We start from the raw sequence: 25520 nt of genomic DNA on the forward strand, positions 1-25520 counted from the left end.
AGGGGTCTAGAGAGCCCCCACCTTGTCATGTACCATCAATAAAGTCTTCTGTACTCAGCCAAAAATAAAATAAAATAATGGAAAGATAACTGGAAAATCCCAAAATATGTGGAGATTAAACAACTATTTCTGAATAATGCATGGATCAAAGAAGAAATCTCAGGAGAAATTTAAAAATATTTTGAACTAAATGAAAATGAAAACACTACTTATCAAAATTTATAGGATGCAGTGAAAGTCATGCTTAGAGGGAAATGTATAGCAGTGAATGCATATGTTAGAAAAGTAGAAAGGTCTAAAATCAGTCATTTAAGTTTCCACCTTAGGAAATTGAAAAAAAAAAGGCAAATTAAATCCAAAGTAAGCAAAATAAAAGACATAATAAAAAATTAGAACAGAAGTCAATAAAATTAAAAACAGGAAATCATTAGAGAAAATCAATGAAACCAATAGCTGGTTCTTTGACAGTATTAATAAAAATGCATAAGCCTCTAGCAAGGCTAAGAGAAAAAGAGAGAGGACACAGATTACTTCTGTCAGAAATGAAAGAGGGTTATCACTACAGATCCCATGGACATTAAAAGGAAAATAAAGGAATACTATGAACAACTCTGTGCCTACCAATTTGATAACCTAGATGAACTAGACCACTTCCTTGATAGACACACTCTGCCAGCTCTACAAAAAGATAATCTGAATAGGTTTATATGTATTAAATAAATTGAATCAATAATAACCTTCCAAAGCAGGAAGCACCAGGTACAGATGGGTTTGCCAGTGAATTCTACCAAATATTTAAGAAGAAACTATACCCCTTATCTACAGTCTCTTTCAGAAGATAGAAGCAGAGGGAATACTTCCTAATTCATTCTATGATGCCATTGTTATGCCAGTACCAAAACCAGAGAAAGACACTACTACAGACCAATGTCTCTCATGATCTTAGATGAGACAAAACTACAGACCAATATCTCTCTTGATCTTACATGAAAAAATTCTCAATGAAATATTAGCAAGTGGAATCCAACAATGTATACAAGAATTATAGGCCAGGCACAGTGGCTCATGCCTGTAATCCCAGCACTTTGGGAGGCCAAGGCAGGCAGATCACCTGAGGCCAGGAGTTTGAGACCAGCCTGGCCAACATGGCAAAACCCTGTCTCTATTGAAAATACAAAAATTAGTTGGGTGCGGTGTGCACATCCGTAATCCCAGCTACTCAGAAGGCTAAGGCATGAGAGTCACTTGAACCCAGGAGGCGGAGGTTGCAGTGAGCCAAGAGCACTTCATGCACTCCAGCCTGGGTGACAGAGCGAGACTCTGTCTCAAAGAAACAAAACAAAATAAAGTTTATATAGAGAAGCAAAACATTCAGAATAGCCAACACAATATTGAAGACAAAAGTTGGAGGACTGATGCTACTCGACCTCGAGACTTAATATTAGAGCTACAGTAATCAAGACAGTATGATATTGGTCAACAAACAGAGAAATAGACCAATGAAACAGAACAGAGAGTCCAGAGATAGACACACATAAATATAGTCAACTGGTCTTTGACAAAGAAGCAAAGGCAATACAATGGGGTAGACAGTATTTTCAAAAAATGGTGCTGACAACTAGATTTTTAAAAAATGAATCTAGACATAGACGTTATACCCTTCACAAAAATTAACTCAAAATAGATCATAGACCTAAATAGAAAATGCAAAAGTATAAAACTAGAAGACAACAGGAGAAAACCTGGATTACCTTGGGTATGGCAATGACTTTTTGGATACAACATCAAAGTAGCGATCCATGAAAGAAATAATTGATGAGCTGGACTTCATTAAGATTTAGAAACTTCTGGCTGGGCACGGTGGCTCACGCCTGTAATGCTAGCACTTTGGGAGGCTGAGGCAGGCAGATCACGAGGTCAGGAGATCAAGACCATCCTGGCTAACATGGTGAAACCCCATCGCCACTAAAAATACAAAAAAATTAGCCGGGCGTGATGCCGGGTGCCTCAGCTACTAGGGAGGCTGAGGCAGGAGAATGGCGTGAACCAGGGAGGCGGAGGTTGCAGTGAGCTGAGATCACGCCAATGCACTCCAGCCTGGGTGATAGAGCGAGACTCCATCTCAAAAAATAATAATAATAATAAAGAAAAAGATTTAGAAACTTCTGTGAGTGAAAATGTCAAGAGAAGACAAGACTGGGAGAAAAATTTTGTAAAAGACATATCTGATAAAAGATCTATGCAAAATATACAAAGAACTCTTAAAACTTAACAATTAGAGGCCCGGCGCGGTGGCTCATGCCTGTAATCCCAGCACTTTGGGAGGCTGAGGTGGGCAGATCACGAGTTCAGGAGATCGAGACCATCCTGGCCAACACAGTGAAACCCCGTCTCTACTAAAAATACAAAAAAATTAGCCAGGCATGGTGGCAGGCACCTGTAGTCCCAGCTACTTGGGAGGCTGAGGCAGGAGAATGGGTTGAACCCGGGAGGCAGAGCTTGCAGTGAGCTGAGATTGCGCCACTGCACTCCAGCCTGGGCAACAGAGCGAGACTCTGTCTCAAAAAGAAACAAACAAACAAACAAAACACTCTGCAGGATATTATCCAGGAGAACTTCCCCAATCTGGCAAGGCAGGCCAACATTCAGATTCGGGAAATACAGAGAATGCCACAAAGATACTCCTTGAGAAGAGCAACTCCAAGACACATAATTGTCAGATTCACCAAAGTTGAAATGAAGGAAAAAATGTTAAGGGCAGCCAGAGAGAAAGGTCGGGTTACCCACAAAGGGAAGCCCATCAGACTAACAGCGGATCTCTCGGCAGAAACTCTATAAGCCAGAAGAGAGTGGGGGCCAATATTCAACATTCTTAAAGAAAAGAATTTTCAACCCAGAATTTCATATCCAGCCAAACTAATCTTCATAAGTGAAGGAGAAATAAAATACTTTACAGACAAGCAAATGCTGAGAGATTTTGTCACCACCAGGCCTGCCCTAAAAGAGCTCCTGAAGGAAGCACTAAACATGGAAAGGAACAACTGGTACCAGCTGCTGCAAAATCATGCCAAAATGTAAAGACCATCAAGACTAGGAAGAAACTGCATCAACTAACGAGGAAAATAACCAGCTAACATCATAATGACAGGTTCAAATTCACACATAACAATATTAACTTTAAATGTAAATGGACTAAATGCTCCAATTAAAAGACACAGACTGGCAAATTGGATAAAGAGTCAAGACCCATCAGTGTGTTGTATTCAGGAAACCCATCTCACATGCAGAGACACACATAGGCTCAAAATAGAAGCATGGAGGAAGATCTACCAAGCAAATGGAAAACAAAAAAAGGCAGGGGTTGCAATCCTAGTCTCTGATAAAACAGACTTTAAACCAACAAAGATCAAAAGAGACAAAGAAGGCCATTACATAATGGGAAAGGGATCGATTCAACAAGAAGAGCTAACTCTCCTAAATATATATGCACCCAATACAGGAGCACCCAGATTCATAAAGCAAGTCCTGAGTGACCTACAAAGAGACTTAGACTCCCACACATTAATAATGGGTGACTTTAATGGGTGACTGTCAACATTAGACAGATCAACGAGACAGAAGCTCAACAAGGATATCCAGGAATTGAACTCAGCTCTGCACCAAGTGGACCTAATAGACATCTACAGAACTGTCCACCCCAAATCAACAGAATATACATTTTTTTCAGCACCACACCATACCTATTCCAAAATTGACCACATAGTTGGAAGTAAAGCTCTCCTCAGCAAATGTAAAAGAACAGAAATTATAACAAACTATCTCTCAGACCACAGTGCAATCAAACTAGAACTCAGGATTAAGAAACTCACTCAAAACCGCTCAACTACATGAAACTGAACAACCTGCTCCTGAATGACTACTGGGTACGTAACGAAATGAAGGCAGAAATAAAGATGTTCTTTGAAACCAATGAGAACAAAGACACAACATACCAGAATCTCTGGGACACATTCAAAGCAGTGTGTAGAGGGAAATTTATAGCACTAAATGCCCACAAGAGAAAGCAGGAAAGATCCAAAATTGACACCCTAACATCACAATTAAAAGAACTAGAAAAGCAAGAGCAAACACATTCAAAAGCTAGCAGAAGGCAAGAAATAACTAAAATCAGAGCAGAACTGAAGGAAAAAGAGACACAAAAAACCCTTCAAAAAATTAATGAATCAAGGAGCTGGTTTTTTGAAAGGATCAACAAAATTGACAGACCGCTAGCAAGACTAATAAAGAAAAAAGAGAGAAGAATCAAATAGATGCAATAAAAAATGATAAAGGGGATATCACCACCAATCCCACAGAAATACAAACTATCATCAGAGAATACTACAAACACCTCTATGCAAATAAACTAGAAAATCTAGAAGAAATGGATAAATTCCTCAACACATACACTCTCCCAAGACTAAACCAGGAAGAAGTTGAATCTCTGAATAGACCAATAACAGGAGCTGAAATTGTGGCAATAATCAATAGCTTACCAACGAAAAAGAGTCCAGGACCAGATGGATTCACAGCCGAATTCTACCAGAGGTACAAGGAGGAACTGGTACCATTCCTTCTGAAACTATTCCAATCAATAGAAAAAGAGGGAATCCTCCCTAACTCATTTTATGAGGCCAGCATCATCCTGATACCAAAGCCGGGCAGAGACACAACCAAAAAAGAGAATTTTAGACCAATATCCTTGATGAACATCGATGCAAAAATCCTCAAAATACTGGCAAACCGAATCCAGCAGCACATCAAAAAGCTTATCCACCATGATCAAGTGGGCTTCATTCCTGGGATGCAAGGCTGGTTCAATATATGCAAATCAATAAATGTAATCCAGCATATAAACAGAACCAAAGACAAAAACCACGCGATTATCTCAATAGATGCAGAAAAGGCCTTTGACAAAATTCAACAACCCTTCATGCTAAAAGCTCTCAATAAATTAGGTATTGATGGGACGTATCTCAAAATAATAAGAGCTATCTATGACAAACCCACAGCCAATATCATACTGAATGGGCAAAAACTGGAAGCATTCCCTTTGAAAACTGGCACAAGACAGGGATGCCCTCTCTCACCACTCCTATTCAACATAGTGTTGGAAGTTCTGGCCAGGGCAATTAGGCAGGAGAAGGAAATAAAGGGTATTCAATTAGGAAAAGAGGAAGTCAAATTGTCCCTGTTTGCAGACGACATGATTGTATATCTAGAAAACCCCACTGTCTCAGCCCAAAATCTCCTTAAGCTGATAAGCAACTTCAGCAAAGTCTCAGGATACAAAATCAATGTACAAAAATCACAAGCATTCTTATACACCAATAACAGACAAACAGAGAGCCAAATCATGAGTGAACTCCCATTCACAATTGCTTCAAAGAGAATAAAATACCTAGGAATCCAACTTACAAGGGATGTGAAGGACCTCTTCAAGGAGAACTACAAACCACTGCTCAAGGAAATAAAAGAGGATACAAAGAAATGGAAGAACATTCCATGCTCATGGGTAGGAAGAATCGATATCATGAAAATGGCCATACTGCCCAAGGTAATTTATAGATTCAATGCCATCCCCATCAAGCTACCAATGAGTTTCTTCACAGAATTGGAAAAAACTACTTTAAAGTTCATATGGAACCAAAACAGAGCCCGCATCGCCAAGTCAATCCTAAGCCAAAAGAACAAAGCTAGAGGCATCATGCTACCTGACTTCAAACTATACTGCAAGGCTACAGTAACCAAAACAGCATGGTACTGGTACCAAAACAGAGATAGAGATCAATGGAACAGAACAGAGCCCTCAGAAATAACACCACATATCTACAGCTATCTGATCTTTGACAAACCTGAGAAAAACAAGCAATGGGGAAAGGATTCCCTATTTAATAAATGGTGCTGGGAAAACTGGCTAGCCATATGTAGAAAGCTGAAGCTGGATCCCTTCCTTACACCTTATACAAAAATCAATTCAAGATGGATTAAAGACTTAAACGTTAGACCTAAAACCATAAAAACCCTAGAAGAAAACCTAGGCATTACCATTCAGGACATAGGCAAGGGCAAGGACTTCATGTCTAAAACACCAAAAGCAATGGCAACAAAAGCCAAAATTGACAAATGGGATCTAATTAAACTAAAGAGCTTCTGCACAGCAAAAGAAACTACCATCAGAGTGAACAGGCAACCCACAAAATGGGAAAAAATTTTTGCAACCTGCTCATCTGACAAAGGGCTAATATCCAGAATCTACAATGAACTCAAACAAATTTACAAGAAAAAAACAAACAACCCCATCAAAAAGTGGGCAAAGGACATGAACAGACACTTCTCAAAAGAAGCCATTTATGCAGCCAAAAAACACATGGAAAAATGCTCACCATCACTGGCCATCAGAGAAATGCAAATCAAAACCACAATGAGATATCATCTCACACCAGTTAGAATGGCAATCATTAAGAAGTCAGGAAACAACAGGTGCTGGAGAGGATGTGGAGAAATAGGAACACTTTTACACTGTTGGTGGGACTGTAAACTAGTTCAACCATTGTGGAAGCAGTGTGGCGATTCCTCAGGGATCTAGAACTAGAAATACCATTTGACCCAGCCATCCCATTACTGGGTATATACCCAAAGACTATAAATCATGCTGCTATAAAGACACATGCACACATATGTTTATTGTGGCACTATTCACAATAGCAAAGACTTGGAACCAACCCAAATGTCCAACAATGATAGACTGGATTAAGAAAATGTGGCACATATACACCATGAAATACTATGCAGCCATAAAAAAATGATGAGTTCATGTCCTTTGTAGGGACATGGATGAAATTGGAAATAATCATTCTCAGTAAACTACTGCAAGAACAAAAAACCAAACACCGCATATTCTCACTGATAGGTGGGAATTGAACAGTGAGAACACATGGACACAGGAAGGGGAACATCACACTCTGGGGACTGTTGTGGGGTGGGGGCAGCGGGGAGGGATAGCATTGGGAGATATACCTAATGCTAGATGACGAGTTAGTGGGTGCAGCACACCAGCATGGCACATGTATACATATGTAACTAACCTGCACATTGTGCACATGTACCCTAAAACTTAAAAGTATAATAAAAATAAATAAATAAATAAATAAAAGCACACACTTAACACTTAGAAAACAAGCTCGGTATGATGGCTCACATCTGTAATCTCAGCACTTTGGGAGGCTGAGGCAGGTGGATCGCTTGAGCCTAGGAGTTTGAGACCAGCCTGGGCAATATGACAAAACCCCATCTCTACCCAAAATACAAAAAAATTGGACAGGTGTGGCTGGGCGCGGTGGCTCACGCCTGTAATCCCAGCACTTTGGGAGGCTGAGGCAGGAGAATGGCATGAACCCGGGAGGCGGAGCTTGCAGTGAGCCGAGATCGCGCCACTGCACTCTAGCCTGGGTGACAGCGCAAGACTCCATCTCAAAAAAAAAACTGGACAAGTGCGGTGGACCGTGCCTGTGTTCCCAGCTACTCGGAAGGCTGAGGTGGTAGGATTGCTTGAGCCCAGAAAGCAGAGATTGCAGTGAGCCATGATTACACCACTGCACTCCAGCGTGGGGAAAAGAGTGAGATCCTGTCTCAAAAAAAAAGAAGAGAAAAGAAAACAACTTGATTAAAAAATGGACTGAAAACCTAAACAGACACCTCACCAAAGAAGGCATAAAAATGGCAAACATATGAAAAGATGCTTCATATCATGTGTCATCAGGGAAATCTACTACAGTAGATTTTGGACCATTCTAATAGGCCAAGATCCAGCACACTGAAAACACCAAATGCTGGCAAGGACGTGGAACAAAAGCAATTTTTATGTGTTGCTGGTGAGAATGCAAAATTGTCAACTACTTGGGAAGGTAGTTGGGCAGTTTCTTACAAAATTAAACTTACTTTGACCGTATGATCCTGAAATCTTACTCCTTGGTATCTATCAAAAAGAGTTAAAAACTTATATCCACACAGTAGCCTGCACATAAATGTTTATAGAAGCTTTATTCGTAATTGCCAAAACTTGAAAACAACCAAGATATTCTTCAATAGGTGAGTGGATAAACTGTGGTACCTTTGGACAATGGAATATTATTTACCACTGAAAGGAAATGAGATATTAAGACATGAAAAGACTTGGAGAAAGCTGGGTGTGGTAATTCACACCTGCAGTCCCAGCACATTGGGAGGCCAAAGTTGACAGATCGCTTGAGCCCAGGAGTTCAAGTTTAATTGCACTAAAATGCAATTAAAAAATTAGTAGTTGCAAGGGGATGGGGTAGAGAGAGAGAGGATGAATAGGCAGAGCACAGAGGATTTTTAGGGCAGTGAAATGCTCTGATACTATAATGGGGAGACATGTCATTATACATTTGTCCAAACCCATAGAATGTACAACACCAAGAATGAACCCTAATGTAAGCTAGGGACCTTGGGTGATTACAGTGTGCCAGTGTAAGTTCATCAGTTTTAACAAATGTACCACTTTGGTAGGGGATGTTAATAATCGGGGAGGCTATCCATGGCCATGTATGGGAGCAGGAGATATTTGGGATATTTTTCCATCTTCCTGTCAGTTTTGTTGTTAACTGAAAACTGCTCTAAGTCTTGGCCGAGCGCGGTGGCTCACGCCTGTAATCCCAGCACTTTGGGAGGCCGAGGTGGGTGGATCACGAGGTCAGGAGATCGCGACCACCCTGGCTAACACAGTGAAACCCCATCTCTAGTAAAAATACAAAAAATTAGCTGGGCGTGGTGGCGGGTGCATGTAGTCCCAGCTACTCGGGAGGCTGAGGCAGGAGAATGGCGTGAACCCAGGAGGCGGAGCTTGCAGTGAGCAGAGATCACGCCGCTGCACTCCAGCCTGGGCAACAGAGCGAGACTGCGTCTCAAAAAAAAAACAAAAAAAACAAAAAAAACCACAAAACTGCTCTAAGTCTTAAAAAACAATTAAAGAGAGGCCAGGCTCATACCTGTAATCCCAGCAGTTTGGGAGGCTAAGGCAGGAGGATCGCTTGAGTCCAGGAGTTTGAGACCAGTCTGGACAACATAATATGAGACAGAAGAATACCACAATTAGCCATGCATGGTGGCATACGCCTGTAGTCCCAGCTACTTGGGAGGCTGAAGTGGGAGGATCACTTGAGCACAGGGGATTGAGGCTGCAGTGAACCATGATGACGCCATTGCACTCCAACTTGGTCAACAGAATGCGACCCTGTCTCAAAAATAAAAATAAAAATTAAAGAGAAGTAATTACAGTGATATGTGAGATGAGGAAAAAAGATAGGAAGATTATGTCTTAAGGCCAGGTGCAGTGGCTCACGCCTGTAATCCGAACAGTTTGGGATGCCGAGGTGGGAGGATTGCTTGAGGCCAGGAATTCAAGTTTACAGTTCACTATAATCATGCTACCCGTACTCCAGTCTGGGCAACAGAACAAGACCCTGTCAAAGAAAAAAACAAAAACGTTATGTTTTAAGGAAGCATTGTGGTTAATAATTTATATTTTTGGTAGAGATTATTTTTCTAAAAGCACTCTCAGAGGAAAAAATTAAGCTATAAAAATTTAAAAATCTTAACAAATTGCCAGTCTTGATATTAAAATTATAATTAAAAATTTTTCTTAGATATCTTATAAAACAGACATTGGCAAACTACCAGGTGGCCATTTGTTTTAATAAATAAAATTTTACTGAAACATAGACATACTCATTTGTTTATATATTGCCTATGGTTGCTTTTCTGCTAGAACAGCAGAATTGAGTAAGGCCCACAGCCTGAAACACTTACTGTCTGGCCCCTTTTTTTTTTTTTTTTCTGTCTGGCCCTTTAAGAAAAAGTTTTTAGATCCCTGTTATAAAGGACCCAAATTTGAATCCTTCCTATAGATTAAAATTTCTACTTTGATTATCATTTCCCTTCAGCCTGAAGAACTTCCTTTAGCATTTCTTGAAGTGCAGGTCTTCTAGCAGTGAATTTTTCAACTTTTATCTGAAAGTATCTTTATTTTATTCTCATTTTTGAAGGTTATTTTTGCCAGATATGGAAATCTGGGCTGATAGGTTGAGGGCATTCATTCAGCATGTTAAAAGATGCAGTTCCGGCAGGGCGCAGTGGCTCATGCCTGTAATCCCAGCACTTTGGGAGGCTGAGGTGGGTGGATCGAGGTCAAGAGATCCAAGACCATCCTGGCCAACATGGTGAAACCCCATCTCTACTAAAAATACAAAAATTAGTTGGGCGTGGTGGCGTGGGCCTGCAGTCCCAGCTACTCGTGAGGCTTGGGCAGGAGAATTGCTTGAACCCAGGAGGTGGAGGTTGCAGTGAGCCGAGACCACGCCACTGCATGCCAGCCTGGCGACAGAGACTCTGTCTCAAAAAAAAAAAAAGATGCAGTTCCAACTATCTTCTGGCCTTCATTGTTTCTAAGTCAGCCATCTTTCTTTTGTCGTTCTCTTTTATTGTGTGTTTTTTCTCTAGATGCTTTTAAGATTTTCCCTTTATCTTTAATTGTTATCAATTTGACCAAGATGTGCCTTAGTATGGGGTTTTATTTTGTATTTATCCTGCTTAGGGTTCTCTGAGGTTCTTAGATTTGTGGGTTGATGTTTTTCACCAAATTTGGGGAAATTTCAGCATTTATTCAGATCAAATATGCAAATTTTACAATGCTATCTTTTTTTAATCCTTCTAAGACTCAAGTTTCATACATTTTTAAAATTTATTTATTTATTTATTTAAGATGGAGTCTCGCTTTGTCACCCAGGCTGGAGTGCAGTGGCATGATATCGGCTCATTGCAACCTTCACCTCCCGGGTTCAGTCGATCCTCCCACCTAAAACTCCCAAGTAGCTGGGATTACAGGCATGCACCACCACGCCCAGCTATTTTTTTTTTTTTTTTGTATTTTTAGTAGAGACGGGGTTTCACCATGTTGGTCAGGCTGGTCTTGAACTCCTAACCTCAAGTGAGCCACCATGCTCGGCCGAGTTACATACATTTCAGACTGCTTGATGTTATCCCAAACGTCACTGAAGTTTTGTTTAGATTTTTGTAATACCTTTTCTCCTTCAGTTTGTTTAATGTCTTTGATTTACCTTCAAGTTCATTGACCCCTTTTTTTCTGTAATGTTTAGTCTGCTGTTAAGCCCAGTCAGCATATATTTCACTTTAGATGTCGTACTTTCAATTCCAGAATTTCCATTTGGTTCTTTTTTACTCCCCATTCTTTACCAGATGTTCCCACATTTTCCTTTAAATCCTTGAACATATATATACACACACACATATATATACACATATACACACATATATATACATATACATATATATATATAAACAGTTGTTTATAAGTTCTTGTCTGCTAATTTTCACAAGTGGATCACCTCTCCGTTTGTTTCTGTTGATTCCTTTTTTTCTTGATTGTGGGTCATTCTCTGCTTTTTTGTATGTCTAGTAATTTTATTGTATACTTTATGAGTATTACATTGAGGAGTTTGGATTTTGTTGCCTTCTTTTAAAGGGTGTCTTCTTTTAAAGGGTGTTGAATTTTGTTCTGGCAGACAAATTACTGGAGGAGCCTGCGTTAGTCAGGGTTCCCTAGAGGTACAGAACTAATAGGAGATATATGCATATAGTAGGATATATTATATATATATATATACCCGGCTACCACACCCGGCCACCTCTGTTATTTCTGTTCAGCTCTCAGCCCTATAGCATTTTAGATATGCGTGTGTATATATATATATGTGTGTGTGTGTGTGTGTGTCTGTGTGTATATATATGTATATATGTACATATACATTCTTAGATTTGTGGATTGATGTTTTTCACCAAATGATTCTTCCTCAAAAATGCCTCCCCTGACCAAACTATCTAAACTAGAGCCTCCCACCACTCTATCACATCTCCCTGTTTTAATTTATACACAGCACTCTGACATTTATATTATGTTCTATAACTTTTGTTTATTTATTGTTATCTCCCCAACAAGAATGTAAGCTTCATAGGACAATAACTTGGTCTGTTTTGTTCACTGCTGAATCTCCAGCTGTTTAAAACAGTTCTTGGCAGGGCCCAGTGGCTCACGCCTGTAATCCCAGCACTTTGGAAGGCCAAGGCGGGCGGATCAAGAGATCAGGAGTTTGAGACCAGCCTGTATGTATATATATATATATACGGCCTGTATATGTATATATATACACACATATATATATGCATACACACACACACACACACACACACACATATATATATATAAAGGGGAGTTTATTAAGTATTAATAAAGCCTGGATGACAAAGCAAGACTCCATCTTAAATAAATAAATAAAATTTAAAATGTGTGTAACTTGAGTCCTAGAAGGATAAAAAAAGATAGAATTTTAAAATTTGAATAATATATGATATGAATAAAGGGGAGTTTATTAAGTATTAACTCATACGATCACAAGGTCCCACATTAGGTTGTCTGCGAGCTTGAGCAAGGAGAGCCAGTCCAAGTCTCAAAACTAAAGAATTTGGAGTCTGATGTTTGAGGGCAGGAAGCATCCAGCACGAGAGAAAGATGTAGGCTGTTAAGCTAGGCCAGTCTCACCTTTTCTCGTTTTTCTGCCTGTTTTATATTCGCTGGTAGTTGATTAGAATTTGCCCATCAGATTAAGGGTGGGTCTGCCTTCCCCAGCCCACTGACTCAAATGTTAATCTCCTTTGGCAACACCCTCACAGACATATCCAGGATCAATACTTAAAGTATCTTTCAGTCCAGTGAAGTTGACACTCAATACTGACCATCACAGAGCCTGTTGATTCTGTCAGGCTTGTTTATGCTTTGGTTTTTTGCTTCATTAGAGCAAGTTAGTTTTTATTTTGTTTTTAGTCTCAGAGCATGGCCTTTAACTCTAGAGTGTGGCCTAAAAATGATAATAATCATAAGTAATTAGTCTAGTGTAGTAATGTGCTCCTATAGTCCCAACTACTCAGAAGGGTGAGGTGGGAGGATCATTTGAGCTCAGGAGGTTGAGACTGCAGTGAGCTATGATCATGCCACAGCACTTCAGCCTGGGCACTAGAACAAACCCCAACTCTAAGAGCGTGGTCCCTACTCTTAAACTATGGCCTTGTAGCATCTCATCTGAATACCGAAGATGGTTGGTGCTCCATGACCTCTGTTATTTCCTTTATTTTTTATTTTTAATAGGGAAGGCAGGGAGAATTTTAGCCTTTTCTGTGTATGTGTGCAGTGGTGTGATTGTAGCTCACTGAAGCATCTACTTCTTGGGCTCAAGCTCTCCTCCCACCTTTGCCTCTGAGTATCTGGGACTACAAGTGTGTGCCAGCATGCCCACCTAATTTTTTTAATTTTTAATAGACACAAAGTCTCACTATGTTTTACAGGCTGGTCTCCAATTCCTGAGCTCAAGTGATCTCCCACCTTGGCCTCCCAAAGCACTGGGATTGCAGGGATGAGCTACCACACCCAACCACATCTGTTATTTCTGTTCAGCTCTCAGCCCTATAGGAGGAGCTGTCTGTTAGACCCCATGAAGTCTCACCCTGTGCATACACAACCTGGGGCTTGGCCAAAGACTTAAGAGGAAATCCCCATACAGATTTCTGCTCTCCGTTTCATCCCCCACAGGTTCCTCCTCTGTAATATCCTTTCCCGCAAATTCTAGCCACCTCAGCAGTCCAAACTCTGATGATCTCTGTCTCCTCTGCTCACAAAGACTGCCTATTCATATATATCCCTTCTTTTAAGGACCATGGTCTTGTGCTGATGGTTGTACAGTGCTTACAAACAGCTGCCTCATGTATTTTTCCTGCCTTTATAATTGTTTAGGGTAGAGGAAACCCAATACTGGTTAGTATGTCATTGCTAGCAGTGGAAGTTCATGTTGTCCTTTTTAAATTAAATAAATCCATCTCTAAGTTTAAAGGAAACTCATTACTCATAGACCATGTCTCAGGAGCCATATGAGAACATAATTTTAAGTAGTACATGTAGACATTTACCTATATTTCATGGAGGGCTGAGATAGTCCCACTAACCAGTATTTGAGCAAATTTCAAGTGTGTTGTATCTGTTCATATACACAAAGCAAAGAAAGAATGTTATATCGTTGTTTTGTATTTAATGTTTATGCTTCAGAATGATTAATATTACTTCATCTCTTTCTAGGAGTTTTTATGGTCAATTGCTGATCTGAGTTTCAGTAACTTTCCAAAACATTACTATAAGTAAATATTCATCAGGACTCTAAAGTGCAAGTCAACTATATAATCAGGAGGCTCAGAAAATTGATCACAGCCGGTCAATAAATTGATTAGTTTTACATGTAAATTGTAAAACTAATCAGATTTTCTCAATCTAAATCTTAGATTCTCTTTCATTCTAAGGATAAATACATTACTTTGACAACTCTAAATACTCCAGTATGTATTGATCACCAACTATTTGCTAGGCTTGTCTCATAATCCAGAGGAAAATATTCTCACTTAGTCCCCACATTGATCATGCAGGGTAAATGGCATCATCTTTATTTTATAGGTGAGGGTTGAGGCTTAGAAAAATTAGGAACTAATCCAAAGTCATGCAGTTAATAAATTACAGAGCCATGATTTGACTCTCTAAAAGAGAAAATCTGGTCTAACTCCAAAGCTCATGTATTTTATTCTTTTATTCTCTTGGCTGTGCAGTAGAACCACCTTTGGAGCTTTCAGTAAGTATAGAAACCCATGCCCCATTCCCATATTCAGTACGTCTGTGGTAGTGTCTGTAATATTAGAATGCAGCCAGAGTTGAGGACCACTGCTTATCAGTGCCATACTCCTTCTCTATGGCCATAGGCACTGGATCATGAAGTCCTGTTAGTCAGGAAATTGGAAGTCTAGACAGTTTTGAGATTATAGCCCTGTTGTTAGAGTAAGAAAATGGGAGGAAAAGGCAGGATCAGTTCTTTTTTTGCCTCTCAGAGTAGAGGCTGCAACTGAAGCCTAAAAGAGAAGTAGAGGACAATTAATCCTAAACCACCTGTCATCTTTGTAAGCATCTTACCAGTTTCTTTAGAAATGTTTACTCTGAATTTTTAAGTCAAGTGAGAGGTATGTCTTATCTCTACTGTCATGAGCTTTTTGTTTCCTCACCTTTGAAAAAGGGATATCTATCTAATTTAGAGGTAAAGGTGACATGAGACTAGTGCCTGGTTATTGCCTCCTTAGGAGCTACCAGATACAGTCCCAGCCCCCAGTTACCTCTGCCACCTAGCCACCTATTCTTAAAGTTTTTACTATTGTGTCTCTAATATGGCCCCTTCTTTCCTGTCTCCCTCATTTCTAACACTTTTTCCTCACTCCTTAGCTTCTCCTCAAATATGCTGCGCATGCTCCTGTCTCAAGGCCTTTGTACTTGCTCGTCTTTGTTTGAATGTTCTTCCTCCAAGTTTCATTCATATCTCTGCTCAAATGATTCCTCCTCAAAAATGCCTCCCCTGACCAAACTATCTAAAATAGAGCCTCCCACCACTCTCTATCACATCTCCCTGTTTTAATTTATACACAGCACTCTGACATTTATATTATGTTCTATAACTTTTGTTTATTTATTCTTATCTCCCCAACAAGAATGTAAGCTTCATAGGACAATAACTTGGTCTATTTTGTTCACTGCTGAATCTCCAGCTGTTTAAAACAGTTCTGGGCGGCCGGGCGTGGTGGCTCACGCCTGTAATCCCAGCACTTTGGGAGGCCGAGGCGGGCGAATCACGAGGTCAGGAGATGGAGACCATCCTGGCTAACACGGTGAAACCCCGTCTCTACTAAGAATACAAAAAATTAGCCGGGCGCAGTGGCGGGCGCCTGTAGTCCCAGCTACTCAGGAGGCTGAGGCAGGAGAATGGCGTGAACCCGGGAGGCGGAGCTTGCAGTGAGCCGAGTTCGTGCCACTGCACTCCAGCCTGGGCGACAGAGCGAGACTCCGTCTCAAAAAAACAAAACAAAACAAAACAAAACAAAAACAGTTTTGGCAGGGCACAGTGGCTCGCGCCTGTAATCCCAGGACTTTGGAAGGCCGAGGCAGGCGGATCAAGAGATCAGGAGTTTGAGACCAGCCTAGCCAACATGGTGAAACCCTGTCTCTACTAAAAATACAAAAATTAGCCGGGCGCGGTGGCGGGCGCCTGTAATTCCAGCTTCTCAGGAGGTTAAGACAAGAGAATTGCTTGAACCCAGGAGGTGGAGATTGCAGTGAGCCGAGATCGTGCCACTGCACTCCAACCTGGCTGACACAGCAAGACTCCATCTTGAAAAAACAAAACAAAACAAAAAAACAGATCTTGGCATATAGTAGATACTAAATATTGTCCAATTGGCTGGGTGTGATGGCTCACACCTATAATCCCAGCACTTTGGGAGGCTAAGATGGGCGAATCACTTGAGGTCAGGAATTCGAGACCAGCCTGGCCAACATGGTGAAACCCTGTTTCTACTAAAAATGCAAAAATTAGCTGGGCATGGTGGTGCACGCCTGTAATCCCAGCTACTTGGGAGGCTGAGGCACGAGAATTGCTTGAACCCAGGGGGCTGAGGTTGCAGGGAGCTGAGATCACGTCACTTCATTCTAGCCTGGGCAACAGAGCAAGACTCAGTCTCAAAAAAAAATAAAATAATAAATAAATATTGTCAAATGATTAAATTTCTACACTGATAACTCTGCTTTATAAATAATACAAAAATCAGTGATAGGATAAAAACTATATGCTCTAATGGCTTTGGTGGCCTGTATTTTCTCTTTGTGATAAATACATTTTATTATTTTATCTTTGATACTTTTCCTTAATAATGGCTTTATCAATGATATATGTTTTAGCAGCTGTAGTGGTCGGATCTTGCATTGCTATAAAGAATTACCTGAGGCCAGGCACGATGGTTCACGCCTGTAATCCCAGCACTTTCCAAGGTCAAGGTGGGAGGATCACTTGAGCTCAAGAGTTCAAGACCAGCCTGGGCAATATAGTGAGACCCCATCTTTGTTTTTGTTTTAAATGTTTAAAAGAAAAAAAAAATTACCAGAGACTGGGTAATTTATAAAGAAAGAGGTTTAATCAGCTTATGGTTCTGCGGGCTGTACAGGCATCTGCTTCTGAGGAGGCCTCAGGACACTTGCAATCATGGCATAAGGCGAAGGGGAAGCAAGCACATCTTCACATGGCCAGAGAAGGAGGAAGAAAGCAAAGGGGAAGGTGCCATACACTTTTAAACAACTAGATCTCGTGAGAACTCTATCACGAGACAGCACTATGGGGATGGTGCTAAACCATTAGAAACCACCTCCATGATCCAATCACCTCTCACCAGGCCCCACCTCCGACACTGGGGATTACAATTCCGCATGAGATTTGGGTGGGGACACAGAGCCAAACCATATCAGCAGCCTAGCTATTAATGGTATTTTCTGATAGCAGCATGATATTCCCTGTTGACTTGTATATTTTTCCCCTGGCTCTCTGGTCTTCAATGAAGAGGACCAGGTTAAAATATAAAGAGAGCTGCTTTATTTATTTTTATTTATTTATTTATTTTTGAGACAGCGTCTCCCTCCATTGCCCAGGCTAGAGTGCAGTGGTGCTATCTCGGCTCACTGCAACCTCCTCCGCCTCCTGGGTTCAAGCGATTCTCCTGCCTCAGCCTCCTGAATAGCTGGGATTACAGGCACACACCATTACACCTGGCTAATTTTTGTATTGTTAGTAGAGACGGGGTTTCGCCATGTTGGCCAGGCTGGTTTCAAACTCCTGACCTCGTGATCCGCCCACCTCAGCCTCCCAAAGTGCTGAGATTACATGCATAAGCCACCCCACCTGACCGAGAGTTGCTTTGATATCATCAATCATTGTCATGATATTGTTTGCAGTCTACTCTGCATCTAATTTTCCCCAAACTTTCATTGTTTTTAAGCTCACATTTGTTACAGGTTTTTTCTTAATTTGTTTGAGAAGTATTCTTAATTTGTTTGACTTAGTACTTTCTTATCTGAAGATTTATAGGCTGGGCACAGTGGCTCATGCCTATAATCCCAGCACTTTGGGAGGCCAGGACAGGAAGATGGCTGGAGCCTGGGAGTTCCAAGACCAGTCTGGACAACATAGTGAGACCTCCTCTCTACAAAAAAAAATTTTTTAATTAGCCAGGTGTAGTGTTGCATGCCTGTAGTCCCAGCTAGTCAGGAGGTTGAGGTGGGAGGACTGCTTGAGCCCCGGAGGTCGGGGCTCCAGTCAGCTGTGATCACACTGGTGCACTCCAGCCTGAGTAACACAGCAAGACTTCTCAAAAAAATTCAAAAAAAGAATGCTTATCATAAATGGTTTATAATGATAAATTAAAAACCATGGAAATCTTATAGGGAGGGTTCATTAAATTTGTTATATCCATAAAAGTGTAATATGTAGCCACTAAAAAGGATGATGCTGAGCTATATTTATTGGCATACAAAGATATATATGTTGGGCCGGATGTGGTGGCTCACGCCTGTAATCCCAGCACTTTGGGAGGCCGAGGTGGGCGGATCACCTGAGGTCAGGAGTTCGAGACCAGTCTGACCCACATGGAGAAACCCCATCTCTACTAAAAATACAAAATTAGCTGGGCTTGGCGCATGCCTATAATCCCAGCTACTTGGGACGGCTGAGGCAGGAGAATCGCTTGAACCGGGGAGGCGGAGGTTGTGGTGAGCCGAGATCGTGCCATTGCACTCCAGCCTGGGCAACAAGAGCAAAACTCCGTCTCAAAAAAAAACAAAAAACAAAAAACAAAGATACCTATGTTGTTTCTTGTTTTTAAGACAGTGTTTCCCTCTGTCACCCAGGCTGGAGTGCAGTGGTGGCTCACTGCAGCCCTAGCCTCCTGGGCTCAAGTGATCCTCCCATCTCAGCCTCCTGAGTAGCTGGATTACAGATGTGTGCCACCCCACCCAGCTAATTGTATTTACTTTTAGTAGAGACAGAGTCTTGCTAGGTACCCCTGGGCTCAAATGATCTTCCTGCCTTGGCCTCCTGAAATATTGGGATTACAGACATGAGACACTGTGCTCAGTCTGTATCTGTGATTTTTTAAATTAAAAAGAAAACAGGTTACAAGAAAACAAGTATAACATAATCTCATTTTTGTGGAGGAAAAAAATAGATACTTGTATATGTATACACAAGTATCTCCTATACAAAATTGGAGGGTAAGTTTAGCACTCTTAATTGTCTCCAAGTCAGCTAGCATTTTTCTAGATCATCGTTTGTTTCAGTACGACTAACTATAATAATTACCTCTTTTTTTAATTTTTAATTTTTTAGGTATATAGTAGGTGTTTATATTTATGGGGCTTAAAACTATTACTTCTGGCCTCTGGGAAGTCCTCTAACTATTCTATCCTAGGTATAAATAAATACCTTTCCCCTTAGTTCAACAAAACCAAGGCTGGGGTTTTCTAAAAGGAATTTTTCAAGAAAACAAAAGGAAAGTAAACAAAAGGCAAAATAAAAGCATAGAAATCAAAGTGTTTACAGGATACACACTGCTTTTTCTTATGTCGGTAAAAGTCTATCCACCAACTAGTTAAGTTGTTACAGTTTATGGGGCTCTAAAGTTTTTGGGAGCTGGGCATGATGGCTCACGTCTATAATCCCAGCAGTTTGGGAGGCCAAGGTGGGACAATTGCTTGAGGCCAGGAGTTTGAGACCAGCCCAGACCACATAGTAAGACCTCGTCTCTACAAAAAATAAAATATTAGCCAAGTGTAGTAGTGCAAGCCTGTGGTCTCAGCTACTTGGGAGGCTGAGCTGGGAGGATCACTTGAGCCCTGGAAGTTGAAGTTGCAGTGAGCGATGATTTTGCCATTGCCTTCCAGCTTGGGCAACAGAACAAAACCCTGTCTCAGAAAATAAAAAATAAAAATAATCCTTGTGACTCTGCAACCCAGGCGGGAGTGCAGTGCCGCGGCCTTGGCTCATTGCAACCTCCACCTCCCAGGTTCTAGCAATTCTGGTGCTTCAGGCCCCCAAGTAGCTGGGGTTACAGGCGTGTGCCACCACGCCGGGCTGAATTTTTTGTATTTTTTAGTAGAGTTGGGGTTTTGCTATTTTGGCCAGGCTGGTCTCAAACTTCTGGCCACAAGTGACTCACATGCCTCGGTCTTTCAAAGTGCTGGAATTACAGGCGTGAGCCACCTTTCCTGGCCCCTTGTGGCAATTTTTTACCCAGATCTCTCTAGCCAAAACTATAAAATTGAGAGTTTTGATTCAGCACTATCATTTGGTAATACTGTAGAGAAAAATGGAATGACGTGGAAAATATGTGTAAAATACAAATAAAAAAGATTATAAGATAGTATATATGATATAACCCTAATTTTAAGGTATACAGTATAATGTACAGAAATACAAAAAAAACCCACCACAGAGATACTCTTCAGAGGATAACAGTGGTTATCTTTAAGTTGTAGTACTACAGTTAAAGTTTAATTTCTTTGTGCTTTTCTATTTTTCCAAGTTTTCTATAGGAACACGTTATTAAGAAGTATATATATATTTTTTAAATTATTTATTTATTTATTTTTAAATTTTTTTTTTGAGATGGAGTCTTGCTCTGTCACCCAGGCTGGAGTGCAGTGGTGCGATCTCGGCTCACTGCAAGCTCTGCGTCCCGGGTTCACGCCATTCTCCTGCCTCAGCCTCCCGAGTAGCTGGGACTACAGGTGCCCGCCACCACGCCCAGCTAATTTTTTTTTTTGTATTTTTAATAGAGACAGGGTTTCACGATGTTAGCCAGGATGGTTTCGATTTCCTGACCTCGTGATCCGCCCGCCTCGGCTGCCCAAAGTGCTGGAATTATAGGCGTGAGCCACCGCGCCAGGACTTTTTTTTTTTTTTTTTGAGATAGAGTTTTCACTCTTATCGCCCAGGCCGCAGTGCAGTGGCCTGATCTCAGCTCACTGCAACCTCCACCTCCCAGGTTCAAGCGATTCTTCTGTCTCAGCCTCCTAAGTAGCTGGGATTACAGACACGCACCACCACGCCCGGCTAATTTTTTGTATTTTTAGTAGAGATGGGGTTTCACCTTGTTGGCCAAGCTGGGCGACAGAGCAAGACTCTGTCTCAAAATAAGTAAATAAAAGAAAAGAAAAGAAAATCTGAGCAAATAAATAAAAGAAAATCTGAGCAACTAAAAATAACATATTCTTAATACCTTACCTAACTTGTGTCAATTTTTATTTGTGCTATGCATATAAAAAGGTCTCACTGTTGAAGATCACTGTATCTGAAGAGATTCATTTTATTTATTTATTTATTTGAGATGAAGTCTCTGTCACCCAGGTTGCAGTGCAATGGCGCGATCTCAGCTCACTGCAACTTCCGCCTCCCAGATTCAAGCGATTCTCCTATCTCAACCTCCTAAGTAGCTGGGATTATAGACACGCACCACCACGCCCGGCTAATTTTTTGTATTTTTAGTAGAGATGGGGTTTCACCTTGTTGGCCAAGCTGATCTTGAACTCCTGACCTTGTGATCTGCCCACCTCAACTTCCCAAAGTGCTGGGATTACAGGCGTGAGCCACTGCGCCCAGTCCATTTTATTAATTCATCAAATCTTTGTTGAACTTCTCTTACATGCTAGGCATGTTCTAGATGTTGGGGATATAGTGGTGACGAAGACAGTTTGTACTGTCATGGAGCTTATATTCTGGGCAGATTTATTGGTCAAAAAAATCTGTGATGGGGCCGGGCGCGGCAGCTCACACCTGTAATCCCAGCACTTTGGGAGGCTGAGGGAAGCAGATCTCCTGAGATCCGGGGTTCGAGACCAGCCTGGCCAACATGGCGAAACCCCATATCTACTGAAAATAAAAAACTTACGCGGGCGTGGTGGCGAGCGCCTATAATCCTAGCTATTCCGGAGGCTGAGGCAGGGAGAATCGCTGGAACGCGGGAGGCAGAGGTTGCAGTGAGCTGAGATCATGCCATTGCACTCCAGCCTGGGAGACAGAGCAAGACTCTGTCCCCCCACCAAAAAAAAAAAATTCTGCGATGAATGGTACAGTGTATCAATTAGTAACTGTAAATAAATTAGCATACCAACTATAAGGATTACAAAATTAGAATAAACATCATAGAATTAGTGCAATGTAAATTGATTCACGGTGGGTTTTTTTTGTTTTGTTTTTTTGTTTTTTTTTAGAAATCATAGTATCAATGGGAATAATATGGATTTATTTTTTTTCTTCTAGCTTTAAGGAAGCCTCCTATTTCAGTTTCTCAACATGAAAGTCATCAAGCAATCTCCCATCTTCCAACTGGACAACCTCTCTCCCCAAATATGCCTCCAGGTATGAAGGCTTATGCTTATAATTCCATTTGAAACCAACTTACTAGTCATGTACAGTTATATAGTGTATAAAATATATCACTTAGCAGTATAGTGAAATAGCATTTATTCTTTGAGGTAATGTTATATTTTTTTTAGGCTAGTAAAAGCAGAGAGAAATAATAATCTGAAACTCCACTTTATCTGGTGGATTGTTAGTCTTTTTCTTAACAGAAGAATTATTTATTATGCCACTCTGAGCTACATTCCCTTTCCTCTCTGCCTGCTATACAGGTTTGCTTCTTCAAAATGTGTTCAAATTTATCTCATAGAGGCCTTCTATAAATTACAGTTCCCACCTATATTAAAATCTTCGTACTTATGAATGTATTTGTTTATTTTCTAAACACTCATTCCATTTTATAGAACATTTCCCTGAAATGAGAGTAGATATGATTGAAGAGACCTGCTTAAGGGAGATGATGGAAAGGAAAAAGGTCAGAGTGGAATAGGATGTTTTGGGATCCAAAATTAAAGTCATTGATGAGGATAAAAAGGGAGGTGGGGAAAGAGAGGTGGTATCCAGTAGATAATGCTAAGAAAGAATCAAGAGTCAACACTTGTGAGTCACTGTATAGATGAAGATGACTTAGAGAGTAGAAATTTCAAAAGCCTTACTGGATTTTGGAGATTTCTGATAGTGATATGGAATTTGGAGGGAGGAAAAGATATGAGTATCATTGCTATATTAATCTATGGATTTCTACTGTATATCTTTTTGGTGAATAAGTTTATGGCCATTAGTGGAGATACTTACCTGGGAATGATCAGTAAACTTCCCACAGCTAAAATCACATTGGTTATAATATTTGATTAAAGAAATGAGAATAAACCTTTAAAAAAAAAAAAAAAGCTTTGTGGCTACCCAATGTTAAACAATAGTGTGTCTTAGCTTTCTAAAGCAGCTCTTGTGAAATTCATCTTTAAAAGATTAAATTAAATTATATTCTTTTAATTTGATGTTTTTATGCCACAGATTCACACGTAAACCACAATGGAAACCCCGGTACTTCAAAACAGAATCCTTCTAGTCCTCTTCAGCGTTTGATTCCAGGCTCAAACTTGGACAGTGAACCCAGAATTCAAACAGATATACTAAAGCAGGCTACCAAGGACAGAGTCAGTGATTTCCATAAATTGAAGCAAAGTAAGAATCAATTGATGAATATTATGCTAAAAATATTTCTTTAAATGTAATATGAATTAAGGTCTTCATTATTCTGCTCTCTAATAAATGTATAGTGAAGTTATATATATTTAAAGAGAAGGTATGAAAGTGTCAAAATTTAAAGGAAATACAGGTTTTAAATGGATAGATACGATTTTAAAGAAAACTTTAAAAAGGTTCTCATGTTCTCCATTGTTAAATAATAAATTTCAGGTGAGTTGACTTTTTTAAAAAATACAATTAGTTCTTATGAATATAAACTTTTTTGGAGAAATGAGAAAAATATATTTTGATAGGCTTACAAATGAAAACTTTGATTAGGGAGGAGAGAAAATAAATAGTTTTGAAAAATGGAACATTCTGGGAGAAACATACACTCTGGGGGATTGCCTTAGTAGATTGCTCAATACTGCTTCCTCCTCCATTCCCTGCAATTGCATTTTCCTCATTTAGATGTTAGAAGTATAAGAAAAAATTCTAGTAGTAGAATTTGAGGCAGGAGAGTGTCCCTTAGATCAGCTTCCTTAAACTGTGCTTTTCACTGGTTCTGCTTTTCATGGCATCTTCTTAACTTCAATTATGAATAGACAGAATCTCTAAAAGCTTCAGTTTGTCTTTGGTTTATTTATTTATTTTTAATTTTTATCAGTCACCAGGAGTAAGATCAAGTCTTTGGTTTTTATGATGGCTTCTGTCTATGGCAGCAACTGTGCAGAGCACTGGTTAGGCAGTTATTTGTACAAAGGTTGCATGTAAGCTAATAATTGAACAATGTTATATTTGTGAATTTATTCAAGGTATTTTATTTTATTTCTTTATTTTTATTTCTTTATTTTTAGAGACGGGGTCTCGCTTTGTTGCCCAGGCTGGTCTTGAACTCCTGGGCTGAAGTGGTCCTCCCGCCTTAGCCTCACAAAGTGCTGGGATTACAGGCGTGATTCACCGTGCCCAGCCTATTCAAGGTATTTTTGTTGATCTTGTAACAGTTATTCAAATTTATTCATATATGTGAATGTATAGTTTGCATTAATTTAATTGGCTTTCCTTTCTTTTTTCTTTTTTTCTGTTTTCTTCAAATAGGAAATTCCTTGATATTTTAAAGCATATCTGTGTATCTTGACCAAAGTATTGTGTGAAAAACATTTTTATTACAAAGATTTAGCTAACATTTTAAATATAATGAAAAAATATTTCCTCAAAATTGGGTTGGGGGATTGGCCTGAAAACTTACATCTCAACAAGAAGAGGTGTACAGTAAGAGCATAACAAATAAAATATCTTAATTTGATCACTTAAGATTTTCTTCTTTTTTTAAAAAAATTTTTTTGAGATGGAGTCTCACTCTGTCACCCAGGCCAGGAGTGCAGTGGCAGGCAGGAGTGCAGTGGTGCAATCTCAGCTCACTGCAACCTCCGCCTCCCAGGTTCAAGCGATTCTTCTGCCTCATCTTCCCGAGCAGCTGGGATTACAGGTCCACATCACCATGCCTGGCTAATTTTTGTATTTTTAGTAGAGATAGGGTTTCATCGTGTTGGCCAGGCTAGTCTCGATCTTCTGACCTCAGGTGATCTGCCCGCCTCAGCCTCCCAAAGTGCTGGGATTACAGTCATGAACTACCGCGCCCGGCCAAGATTTTCTTCTAAACTTATATTTATTCTATACATTTTTTTAATTGTTGCCTTACCTGTATATATATTTTTTAACTGATATTTGGGTAAAGAAGGTGGTTGGAAATAATTGCTCGGAAATTATTACTCTCTACAATAATTTTGAAAAGAGCCTAGGCATGGTGGTACACAACTGTAGTCCCAGCTACTTGAGAGGCTGAGGCAGGAGAATCACTTGAACCCGGGAGGCGAAGTTTGC

The 25520-nt window shown here is 40.2% G+C and overlaps 1 protein-coding gene across 2 annotated transcripts in view; it reads left to right on the top strand.

Annotated features, from left to right (window-relative positions):
- Nucleotides 1-25520, top strand: part of GOLM2 (golgi membrane protein 2) — a 128242-nt gene that overhangs the window by 69824 nt on the left and 32898 nt on the right. For both annotated transcript variants that reach the window (XM_003811381.5, XM_003811380.5), the window contains exons 7-8: nucleotides 22350-22448; nucleotides 23463-23633. In XM_003811381.5, the coding sequence (XP_003811429.1) occupies nucleotides 22350-22448; nucleotides 23463-23633 (270 nt within the window). The remainder of the gene's footprint in view (nucleotides 1-22349; nucleotides 22449-23462; nucleotides 23634-25520) is intronic.

This window comes from Pan paniscus, chromosome 16 (assembly GCF_029289425.2).
Source record: "Pan paniscus chromosome 16, NHGRI_mPanPan1-v2.0_pri, whole genome shotgun sequence".
In the NCBI taxonomy this organism is placed as follows: Eukaryota; Metazoa; Chordata; class Mammalia; order Primates; family Hominidae; genus Pan; species Pan paniscus.